Source organism: Lactuca sativa, chromosome 5 (assembly GCF_002870075.4).
Source record: "Lactuca sativa cultivar Salinas chromosome 5, Lsat_Salinas_v11, whole genome shotgun sequence".
Classification (NCBI taxonomy): Eukaryota; Viridiplantae; Streptophyta; class Magnoliopsida; order Asterales; family Asteraceae; genus Lactuca; species Lactuca sativa.
In genome coordinates, this window is record NC_056627.2 from 28,388,816 (window position 1) to 28,401,051 (window position 12,236).

Here is a 12,236-nt window from a genome sequence, read left to right on the forward strand (position 1 = left end):
GTGTATTGTTGACTCTTCATCGTAGGGTGTGGGTCCCATATCATGGAGGTGTGCGCCAAGTATTAATGGAGGAGGCACACAAATCTAGGTTTTCTATCCATCCCGAGGCAACGAAGATGTACACGGATCTTCGTTGTGATTATTAGTGGCCCTGTATGAAGATAGATGTAGCTTGGTTTGTGGAGAGATGCCTGACCTGGAGGAAGGTCAAGGCTGAGCACCAGAGGCCTCATGACAATTTTCATCCACTGGACATCCCGTGCGGTTTACTTCCAGGTTCTAGAAGAAGTTTCATGACGAGCTGGGTACTCGTCTTCATTTTAGCACCACCTTTCACCCGCAGATGGATGGCCAGAGTTAGCGGACCATCCAGAATCTGGACGATATGCTGTGGGCGTGTGTTTTAGACTTCGGAGGTAGTTGGGATACTTACCTTCCTCTGGCGGAGGACGAGATGAGGGAGCATTACCCCGAGCTTTTTCAGGACCCAGCAACAGACTTCGAGGACGAAATCTAAAATAAGTGGGGGAGATTTGCAACACCTGATTCCTGGTATGCATTTAATTCAAGTAATTCTTATATTTTTCTCTAGGACTCGACGAGTTGGGGGCCCAACTCGTCTAGTAGACTCGTGATCCGCGGGAAGTTTAAGGGACCTACTCGACGAGTCGAGGGACCGACTCGGCGAGTAGATGTTGTTTGAGTGAGACCCTAAATTTGAGGGTTTGCACCCTATTTAAATAACTTACCTCTCCCCATCCCAGCCTCCATCGTCCCTTATACTTCCAGAAGACATTAGCCTGAAACCGTAGCCTTGTTTGAGTGTTCTAAGGCTATTTTTGTGCATTTTAGTGGATTGTGAAGCTTGAGAAGAGGAAAGGAGCTTAGGAGTTCAAGTTTAAGCTAGAAGATCCAGAGATTGTGTTCCATTTCCATCTCATTTAAGGTAAAAAGCTTCTATATTGATCTTCCATGTGTTTAATCATATTTAGGGCTTGGATTTTGGTATATTTAGGGCATTCTAAGCCATTTTTAGGTTATGGGGTGTAATATGGAGTTATGGTTTCAGATCTTGGTCTTTGGAGGGGTCTCATGGCATAAAGGTGCCAACTCTATGGCCATGAGAGCCCCATGCATCTTGTAGGTCTCATTTTTGGTCCTTTTGAGCTTAAAGACCCATGCATGGACGTAAAGTTAGTGACTTTATGTGTTATATCGACCCTAGGAGGTCAGATCTACCCTTTGGATGAGATGAGCTTAGCAGAAATCGATTTTATGGACTTGGAACTTAGTAGACTCGGCTAGTTGTTCTTGGGACTCGGCGAGTCGGGTAGTGGTTCCCCAACCTTTGCTGGTTTGGGGGTCTAGTTGAGTCTAGAGAAGGACTCAACAAAGTTGGACGAGACTATAGACCTGGAAATCATGGGACTCGACGAGTGTATGAACAAACTCGGCGAGTCCAAAGCAATCTCACAAACCATGAAGATGGTCTCGACGAGTTGTTCATACAACTCGGCGAGTCGTAGACGGAACACATTCTTATGAGGGAGATAAACTCGACGAGTTCCAGGGGAACTCCGCGAGTCGGTTGAAGATGGTCCCAATATTATGGTTGAAGGAGGACCGTCGAGCTGTTGCTAGACTCGACGAGTGGAGTCAGGAGTTGGATCATTTTGGAGGAATAGGAACTCGTCGATTTGGTAGACCAACTCGGCGAGTCAAGTCAACTGGAGGTTGACTTTGACCAAAATTGACTTTGACCAGGATTTGGGTTGACCCTTATGGGGTCATGAGTGCGAATTGATGACTTAATAGAGTTGTCGTGTATGGATTGAGGAGTCGAGGAACGTCGATTTTCACACCAGAGGCAGTTCAGACACTACGTGACATTAAGGTGAGTTACCTTCCAGTAAAAGTGGGTCTAAGGCACCAAGGCTGTAGCACCTGGTTCCTGGTACGTATTTTTATTCAAGTAATTATCACATTTTGGTCTGGGACTTGGCGAGTTGGAGGCCCAACTTGTCGAGTAGAATCGACTTTGGACACATGAGTTTAGTGACCTGCTCGACAAGTTGGCAGACCGACTCGACGAGTAGGAGCTGTCTGGACAAAACCCTAATATTTAGGGTTTCGATCCTATTTAAACAACTTACCTTCTACCCAACCATCCTCCATCGTCCCTCTTACTTCCAGACGGCTCTAAATTAAAACCCTAGCTGTGTTTGAGTATTATTAAGCCATTTTTTGTGCATTTGGTGGTTGTAAAGCTTGAGAAGAAGGAAAGAGCTTGAGAGATCGAGCTGAGGCTAGTGGATCTAAAGTTTATGTTCCATCTCCAGTTCATTAAAGGTAAAAAGCTCCAACCTTGGTTTTTCATTTGATAGATCCACTTTAGGGCTTGGAACTTGACATCTTTGGGACATTTCTAATCTGTTTCGGGTTCTAAAGCATATTGAAGGGGAAAGGCTTCAGATCTTGGCCCTTTAAGGGTCCTCATGGCATAAAGGTGCCAACTTTATTGCCATGAGAGCCCCATGTACCTTGTAGACCTCATTTTTTGGGTCTTTTGTGCTTAAAGACCTATGCATGGACATCAAGTTTTTAGCTTTACGTGATAAAGGGACCCTAGGAGGCCAGATCTATAGTTTTGATGCATTAATACCCATTGTAATCGACTGTATAGTTTTGGACAAAGAAGGAATCGGTGAGTCAGGATGCTTTTTCCTCAAAATCGTCTTCGGGAAATGGTTTTGGTTGAGTGGAAGGAACGCTCAGCCTGCTAAGTGTTTGTCTTGGACCTAGAAATCATAGGACTCGGCGAGTATATGAGCAGACTCAGTGAATCCAAGGCAATCTCCCAACCCATGAGGACGAACTTGACGAGTTTTTCATACAACTCGGCGAGTCACAGACTATACAAGCTCATATGAGGATGCTGAACTCGATGAGTTCAAGGAAGGACTCGGTGAGTCAGTTGAAGATTGTTCTGATGTTTTGACTGAAGGAGAACTCGTCGAGTTTTTGCTAGACTCGATGAGTAGAGTCGGTTTGGGGGCAGATAATGGAATAGGGACTCGACGAGTTAGCGGGCCAACTCGGCGAGTCGAGCCAACTGGAGGTTGACTTTGACCTTGACTTTGACTTGGGTTTGGGGTAACTCCTGTAAGGGTTATTAGTATGCATAGTAATCGAGAAAGATCGTTGTGTAGGGATTGAGGAGTCGAGATGAGTTGATACCCGTGCCGAGTACTGTGTGGATACTAAACGGCATCGAGGTGAGTTACCTTCCAGTAGAAGTGGGTCTAAGGCACCAAGGCCGTCCCACTAGTATGAGTTATAGTTGAGATGATTGTCTTTGTGATAATTGTATGGTATGTGTTATACGTCATGATTACGTGCTAGTATGCTATGATGCTATGTGTTATATGATAGTAGGGATAAGATAGACCCCGATACTGGTTGAAAGGACCAAAGGGGTAGTTAGTTCCGAGTCATGTTAGTTATCTTATGTTATGTGCTATGATTTTATGTGATAGTAGTAGAGGGGTGAAATAGTCCCCGATGAGCATTCGTGAGGACCGAAGGGGTAGGCTAGCACCCATATATGCTAGGCTAGGTTACCGGTCGAGAGAACTGAAAGGGTAGGCCAGCACCCAGGTATGCTAGGCAAGGTTACTGGTCGAGAGGACTGAAGGGGTAGGCCAGGCACCCAGATATGCCTGGGAGTATGTGTTATGTTTGGTATGTGGTATGATGGGGGAACTCACTAAGCTTCGTGCTTACAGTTTTCAGTTTTGTTTCAGGTACCTCTTCATCGAAGGGGAAGGAGCCGACGCAGTAGTTGCACATCACACACACATTAGATTTCCGCATTTTGTGATTCATGGGATTGTACTCTGGTTTTTATTATTAGTCGATGTTTTGATTTTAAGACATGTTTTGATGGATTATGGTTCGATATGATATCGACAAGGTTTTCAGTAAACAATTTTATGAATTACTTAACTAAAATGAAATTTTTGGACTCGAAATTTGGGATGTTATAAGTTGGTATCAGAGCCTTGGCTTGAGGGATTCGGGCACACCTTCAGGGGTGCCTGGACTCAAACCGAGGATTTAAAAGATTTTCACAAGAAAATGTTTTTCTAAAAATTAAAGTAAGAAAGTTTGGAGAAAGAACAAGGTGTGTGATGTGCGCGGCCGGTCGAGCTCAAGTATGTTTTCCCTAAGATACCCATACATGTTATGTTATGATCTTATATGATTATGAGAACTGCATGCTAGATTAGGGCTAAGGATTTAGGAAGGATGCCTTTTATGCCTGCTATGTGTGTATGAGAACTGCACGCTAGAATAGGGCTAAGGATCTAGGGAGATGCCTGCTATGCCTATTGTATATGCTTATGGTGTTGCATAATAGCCCGTATAGGTTATGTTTGGGACGAGTTACTTAATGCTCGAATGCCGCTTGCTTTGTGCTAATAGAATTGATAGTTTTCTTTAGTTAACTAGTAAACAAATTGTTAGGATTAGAGTGTTGCGTCATATGGGCTTATTTGTTAATATTTTGATTACCCAGTTTGGGCCTGTCCAACTATGGTTTAAGCATTAGGGTTAGCTTATATAATATGCATGCATGTATAGCTTTGAGGTTAACGTTTTCATTAATAGCGATTGCATTGTAACTCTAACCACACCTCTACAGTCGAAGTTCTTAATCGAGCTCTTTTAAGGTGTGAGATATTAATCATTCGACATCTTTTGATCCATTCTCATGCACTTTACTTTATTATTGTTGTTAATCTGTTTAGAATCTATCGATCTAATAGCGCAATATTCTCATCAATTGGTATTAGAGTAGGAGACTGTGTAATTAATACACATCTCTTTTGTTTGAAGAATCTTTTAGGGTTTCCGCTTTTGTCGAATATAGTGAAGCCGTCTTCTTCTGATCGAAGGTGTCTCTTGTGTTTGATAAAACCCTAAGTTCATCCTTACAAGTCTGATTCTAGCAATTATAAGAAAAAGCTCATCATGTCTCACGACGACTCTCAATCAAATCCCATCAACATCTCCAACAATATTGGATCAACAATATCTGGGAAGCGATAACGATTGGTCCGTTTGTTCACTCTGGAACGAATAGAAATGTCAAGACTCAAAAGACAATCAACTCTTGATTGACGTAGAAAAGATCCCTCAAGATGAGAAAGACAAGGTGTTATGTAACATTAAAGCCATGAGGATGATCAGATTTGCTTTGCAAGCCGATACTTTCCGTTTAGTATGTGTAACGCCCCGTTCTAAAAGTAATTATTTATGGATCCCCAAGATCATGAGTAACGGCGTTTCGGTCTTTTATGGCAATGGCTCCTATTCGAGAAGGTTTCATGTTGGGGTGTGTTACTAGAAGCGTAGGGCTTCTCGCCACCTTTTCATGGATACAAATTCCGTCGGAAACGGACTTAGAGTAAAGGAGTTATGACACTTTGAAGATAGTGTCAATAATGGTCCCTAAAGGAAATATTTGGCAAAGGGTCCTAAGCATGCATGGAGTGCATGCGTGTGATTGCCTGGGTACGCCCAGCGTAAACTAGGTTACGCCCAACGTAGATTGGTTAAGTGAACGCCGGTGTTGGGGGCGTACGCCCAACGTACGTCCAGTGTCCAGAAACCTTAATTTTAGGGCCAGCCACTATCTACGGAACATAATGGTTCCAACCCTAGCCTCCATGTCTGCCCTCTTACCCTCAAAAACCCCAAGTAGCCGTTCTTCTTCCGTTGTTGTGGATATTTGACCTTGGGGAGCTTGGTTTGGCAAAGGAGAGACTAGAAGAAGAAAGAAGGAGTTGTCAAGGAAGGAGTTGGGTGGTTGGAGCTCGTAGATCTGGGAAGGCATCTTAAAGTCTCCTGCCTGACAATTATTTTGTGTAGATCTAAGTGTTATGAAGTTTTGACACCATTCCTTGTCCCAAAAACCCCAAAGTGATGCATGATGTGAGTTGGTTGATACTAGCTATCCTTTTAGAGCTTAGGAGAGGTCTTGAGTGAGAAAAATGAGGTCCCAATGGCTTTGGTTGTCTCATGTATGATGTAGGTAGGTCTTAATGGATTAAGACCTTGAGTTAAGAGCTTTCTGGACGTCCCAAGTAATAAATTTTGAGACTTTATGAATCCTAGGCATGTTTGGTCGTTGGATCTGAAGTTTGGGCTTAAGTGCTTAAGCCATTGAGAACATATGAGGAATTTTAGTTCAACGAGGTTACGCCCCACGTAAGTTGATGAACGCCCAACGTAGTGGGTCAGCGTCCTGTTTCCAGTCTGCGAGAATCGAAGTACGCCCAACGTACCAAGAGGGGTACGCCCAGCGTACTCCCTCTGTTGGATTTTCAATTTTGGGCCTTAAGTAATTGGGCTGTTTATGGGTTAGCTGGGCTTGGGCCGTGACTGAACATTGTGAATGGAGTAAATTGGACCCAATAATTATCATGGACCTTGGATCTAGGCCCGTTTGGAAAGGTGGGCCCTATTTAGTAAATTAGGCCAATATTGGGCTTTGCATGAGGATTTGGTTTTGGGTCTTGGCCCAATAAGAGGATAGTGGACTTAATGAGTGTTGTAGGCCCTTGGCCTAGAAAGTCATGATGGATTCTAATGTGATGATTTTCATGTGATAGTTGGGATTTTTGGTGAGTCAGCAGTCAGAGATTTTCAGGATTTCGGCAGTTGCAAGGTGAGTTATCCTCACTGTACTCAAGGGTCTAAGGCACCAAGGCCGGCCCTTTGAATTGTTGTTAGAGCTTGTTATGTAATGTGATGATATACTTGTTAGTATCCTGGTAGATAGGATAGTGATATATGGATATTCCTTGTTAGCTTAGTATCCTAGAGAAATGGATAGTTGTGTGATGGTTAGTTCTGTTGGATCAGTGCCCTGGTAGTTGGGTAGTGGTTATTTATAGACCTGTAGTTGGTCTTGCCTTATGTACACTGGTAGGAGATTACCTGCGGGTTATGTATGTTGAGCAGTAGCATAGGGTATTCCATCCCAGTAGGATGATAGAGCCCTTATATGTTGGTTATGTAGAGTATTCTGTGGTTGCCTATTATGTGTGCATGTTTACTAGTGTGGGGAATTCCAACCCGATGGTTGTGGGCCAGGAGTATTCCATCCCGGTAGGATGATTGGACTCATAGTAGGTTGGCATTCAAACCCAATGGTTGTGGGCCTGGGGTATTCCATCTTGCAAGATGATTCGACCCATAGTTGTAGTATTTACTGTATGTATAGGGAGTAGGGCATTCCAACCTGATGGTTGTGGGCTAGGAGTATTCCATCCAGGTAGGATGATTGGACTCATAGTAGGTTGGCATTCCAACCCGATGGTTGAGGGGCCTGGGGTATTCCATCTTATGAGATGACTGGACCCATAGTAGTTATTGTTGTACGTATAGGTTTTGGCATTCCAACCCAATGGTTGTGGGCCGAGAGTATTCCATCCCGGTAGGATGATTGGGCTTGTGTTATATAGGCATTCCAACCCGATGGTTGAGGGCCGAGGGTATTCCAACCGGAAGGTTGATTGGACCCGTAGTATGTTGTTCTTTGTTGTATGCGTATGTTTATGTGTTTATGGGTACTTTGGGGGAACTCACCAAGCTTTCAGGCTTACAGTTGTGGTTTATTGTTTCAGGTGCTTCAGTAGATCGTGGCAAGGCGAAGCCGTGATCATACCGCTCCTCATGTTTTATGATTTATGTGATATGATTCTGGGGGAATACTCTGATGTTTAAACTATTTTGCAAACAAGATGTATGAACGTATTCATTTTTTAATGAAATAAAATGTTTTAAATTGGTTGAAATTTTTGGTCGTTACAGTACGTTCATGCACTACAGCTAAAGAAATATGGGATAGTTTGAAAGAATTATATTCAACTGATGAAGATCTAGAGCACTCGATCCAAACCTTGTTGCTCTCTGAGTTCAGTGCTTTCGAACAAAAACCTGATGAGAAACTCATTCAGACATTCGACCGTTTCAACCATTTGCTTAGCAAGATGATGAAGCATGGAATTGGAAGGAAAGTGATCGAACAAAAGGTTACCTTTATGAATGGGTTAAGACCCGAATGGATGGTTGTGGTCTCGACTGTAAAGGCACATGAGCAATTTAAGTCCTACTCGCTGGCGAAACTAATGGGTATATTCAAATCTCATGAAAGCGTGGTGACTAAGGAAGCGAAGGTAGTTTCGGGTGTGGGTTCTCTGGCCGTTGTTTCTAAGAACAAGAATGTAGTAGATGAAGAAGAAGAATCTGATTTGTTAGAATGCGATTTGACTAATGAAGAATATGCAATGATGGTTACAAACCCATAGAAGTTTGCTCGTAAGAAGTTCCCTGTCAACAAGAACCGAAATTGGCAGGGAAGCTATAGCTTTGAAAAGACGAAGGAGGAGAACAAGAACACTACTCAGAAGGACGATGAGGAGAAGGAGAGAAAGCTTGTGGGAGATTCAGGATATGAATGCAACTATTGTCACGGCAAGAACCACTTCGTTAAGGATTGCATGCTAAGAAAGATGTCTAAGAAAAGGGAGGGTGAAGATGACAAAGAATACTACATGCGAATATTGGAGGAGATAAAGATAAAGAAATCAACTAACGTTTCTATGAATGCTTTGATTGTGAAGGAACATGTTATTGATGATGAGTTTGGCGGAGTAGAAGTCTGGTCTACAGACTCTGAAGATGAAGAGGTACGTAGGCCCTCGCATGGAAGAGCTTATGTGGCAAGAGAAGGAGTTATTGAGTCACCTGGGAGATGATTAATGGTGACAGCAGGAGTGTCACAAATGGGAGGAGATACAACCGAAGGTAAGCATGAGGAAGCGAAGCTTAAGGAAAACAATGTTTCACTGCCAAGCCTGTGAGTGAAAAGATCAGTGATTGTGATCAGTTGATCAAAAAGGTACAATCCATCCTCGAATCACATAAGATACATGTATCAAACTATGAAACAGAGTTAAACAAATTAAAATTCAAGTTTTCTAATTTAAGCGACAGTGTTATGCAAACTCGCTTAGCAAATTCTAACCTAACTGACCAACTCAGCAGGGAGTCTTCCAAGAGTGAGGAGAGAAGGATGTGGATACAGCAGAAGGAGTCAGAGTTAGTTAGGGCCAGGGATGAACTTATTTATGTGCAACGAGACAATTTGAAGTTTTTAAAACAAAGAAATGTTTTCTGTTTGATTGCTAAACGATTGTACACTTATATCACCCAGTTGCATCTAGATTGTGAGATAGGTAAAAAGATTCACAAAATGATTTTGCCTTTCCTTGAATTTAAGGAGGACGAAGTCATTTCTGAATGTGAATCTATAATGTCCTCAGATGAGATTTCAATAACCTATAAATATGGACTGGACAAAATTTAGTCTTTCATTGAGTCCAAAGAACATAAATTTATGTTAAAGAATTTGCTGGACGAAAATGATAAATTAAAAATCAAGACCGAGACCATACAAAAATTTGACTCATCACATGCCAAATTAAGTTCATAACATAAGATGAACATAGAGAATAGTTTTGAATTTGATGATGACAGTGAGATGAGCGAAATCTCAGTAGAAGATGAGGTCGATTGTTCATAATTTCTTAAGAGCGAACCTGAGTCAGCGAAACCACTCATTTCTGGAAATTCTGTTGAGTTCGCTCGAACGTCCAAGGACAAGTCCAAGGTTTTCAAAGAAAAGGCAGTTGTCTATTAGAAGGTGCAAATAGTACCAAACCAAGTGTATGCTGTTACAGGTGTAACTAAGAAACAAACAACATAATTGACCTCCTTGGTTGATAAAGATAATGCTGAAGGTTGTGACAACTACTTCTGGTCTGCACCCATCGACAATTCAGATGAAACGGTTGGCCTGTTAGAGTGAACTTCATGGAGAGTCAAGGGTAGATACATGGTTGAACCCATCAACAAACCTTCAAGTTTTGATAAGCCAAGTTCAAGTGGCACGAAAGAGATACCAAACGAACCAATGAAAGCATCTGGTGCATCTTCAACCACAACCGAAGCTAGAGAAGAGAAACCAAAACCAAGAGAGAATATTCATAAATCTTAAGAGCAACTTGTTGAACAGAAATGCCAGAGGAACAAAAGATACATGAAGAATCTCAATGAGAGAAAATAGTTTTGGCAGTCCTAAAACCCTAATTATGTTCACTCTAAAAAGACGTCCAATGCCAATGCAAATAACAAATCAAAGGACAAATCTCCTTCATGCAAGCATTGCCAAACATGTAGTCAGACAAAACAAAAAGGAAGTTTCGGTCCAAACTCTTACTACACCAAGAACCGAAAGTCAAGTCTCAATCCTAATCCCCATTATCTTCACTCGCAACCGAAACCAAACCCGGTAAAGGATATAAAAGGAAAAGGAAAGATCGTCTCTAATATTAAAGCTCAAGGTGAGAAAAAGGCAGCTAACCTTAGGAATCCAAAGAAAAACTCAACTGAAAAACCAACTAACAATAATACACCCCAATGGAAGCAAGATAAAAATAAAATCAAAGTTTACACCATCAAGCGAAAAGATAAAACCACATTAATAAAAAGAACATATTTGGTTGATCTTTCTATTGCAATTCCCTATTCTGTAAAAGACTCACCAGGGCCCAAGATACTTTGGGTTCCTAAATCTGTTTAATTTTTATAGGTTATCAATGACGAGCAGTTTGATGACGAATGGTATATTGACAGTGGCTGCTCTCATCACATGACAGGTAGGAGGGAAGAGTTAAGGGAGTTTCAGTCCCTTAAGGATGGTGGTTGTGTAAAATATGGAAACAACTCATTTGGAACGATCAAAGGAAATAAGATGATTACAAACGGTGAATTTTCGATTCGTAAAGTAGCTTACGTGGAAGGACTGCAACATAATCTAATAAGCGTCTCTCAACTAGTTGTGTTAAAATCCTTGCGCAAAAGCGAGATGTATCCTCTGAATCTCAACCCAATAAGAGGAAAGCCTGTTGTATGCCTGCTAACAAAGGCGAACTCAGAAGAAAGTTGGTTGTGGCAACAAAGACTCTCGCACCTGAACTTCAAAGATATCAATAAACTGGTTCTTGGGGATCACGTGCGTGGACTGCTAGTTCTAAAATTTGACAAGGAACATCTGTGCGCAACATGAGAGATGGGCAAGCAAAGCCGAAAGAGTCATCCCTCTGGTATCAATACAAAAATCATCGAACCTCTTGAGCTACTGCACATCTACCTATGTGGCCCTTCGGCTATCGAAAGCATCGGTGGTAGTAAGTTTATACATGTAATTGTAGATGATTTTTCACGCTTCACCTGGTTTTTTTTTCTTAAACAGAAATCAGAGGCGACTCCCAAGCTGACGGTTTTTTATCAAGCAAGTTGAAGTACAAATGCGAAAGGTGGTAAGAAACATAAGAAGTGATAATGGTCTAGAGTTCAAAAATAAAGAATTTGAAGAGTTTCTGACTGAAAAGGGAGTAACTCACAACTTTTCTGCTCCCTACACTCCACAATAGAGTTGTAACAACGTGAATTTTCAAAACAATTTTTCATTTTTCAATAACATAAAACTCATTCAATATTCTCAAATTCTCAAGTTTAACAAATGTCATCACGATAAAAACATATCCCAATATCATAAAATAACTTCTGCCAGTGTGTACGGATCATGCCGGTGCCTACCCGCGACCATCGCTAGTACTTGAAACACATAACACATAACACTGTAAGCATAAATGCTTACTGAGTTCCCCAAAATACCACATACAACGCATACTCCACTCATGTCCATAACTCTATGGGATCTTCTAATTCATGTGTCTCAGGGGACTTCTGTTCCAACTCTAGTAGACCTTCCAGCCCTTCCCGTATGACCTTCCGGTCCTCATCATCTTGACCTTCTGGTCCATACACTATTGATCTTCCGGTCCATATCATGGTACTCATAACATAGCATAACACATACATATCACATAGCAACACATATCACATACTCCGCATAACATATAAGACCTTCCGGTCACACATAGTTACCACTCTAGGTAAAGTATAGTGAGAACACTCACCTTGTATGCTGTCTAGTAACTCACGTGCTCGGTATCCCTGAACCTCGTAACAATGACCTATCCCCGCCTAAACATATAAGCAATCATCTGAAATCAATAACGGCTCTCCAGGCTAGACTA

At 41.9% G+C, this 12,236-nt stretch overlaps 1 protein-coding gene across 1 annotated transcript; it reads left to right on the forward strand.

The window, feature by feature from the left end:
* The first annotated feature begins 2,586 nt into the window (after window positions 1-2,586).
* On the forward strand, window positions 2,587-11,434 carry LOC128134106 (uncharacterized). Its single transcript, XM_052771529.1, has 5 exons — window positions 2,587-2,704; window positions 7,882-8,363; window positions 8,427-8,759; window positions 10,724-11,146; window positions 11,387-11,434. Exons 1-5 carry the CDS (start codon window positions 2,587-2,589, stop codon window positions 11,432-11,434), a joined length of 1,404 nt encoding a protein of 467 aa, XP_052627489.1.
* Window positions 11,435-12,236: the final 802 nt, after the last annotated feature.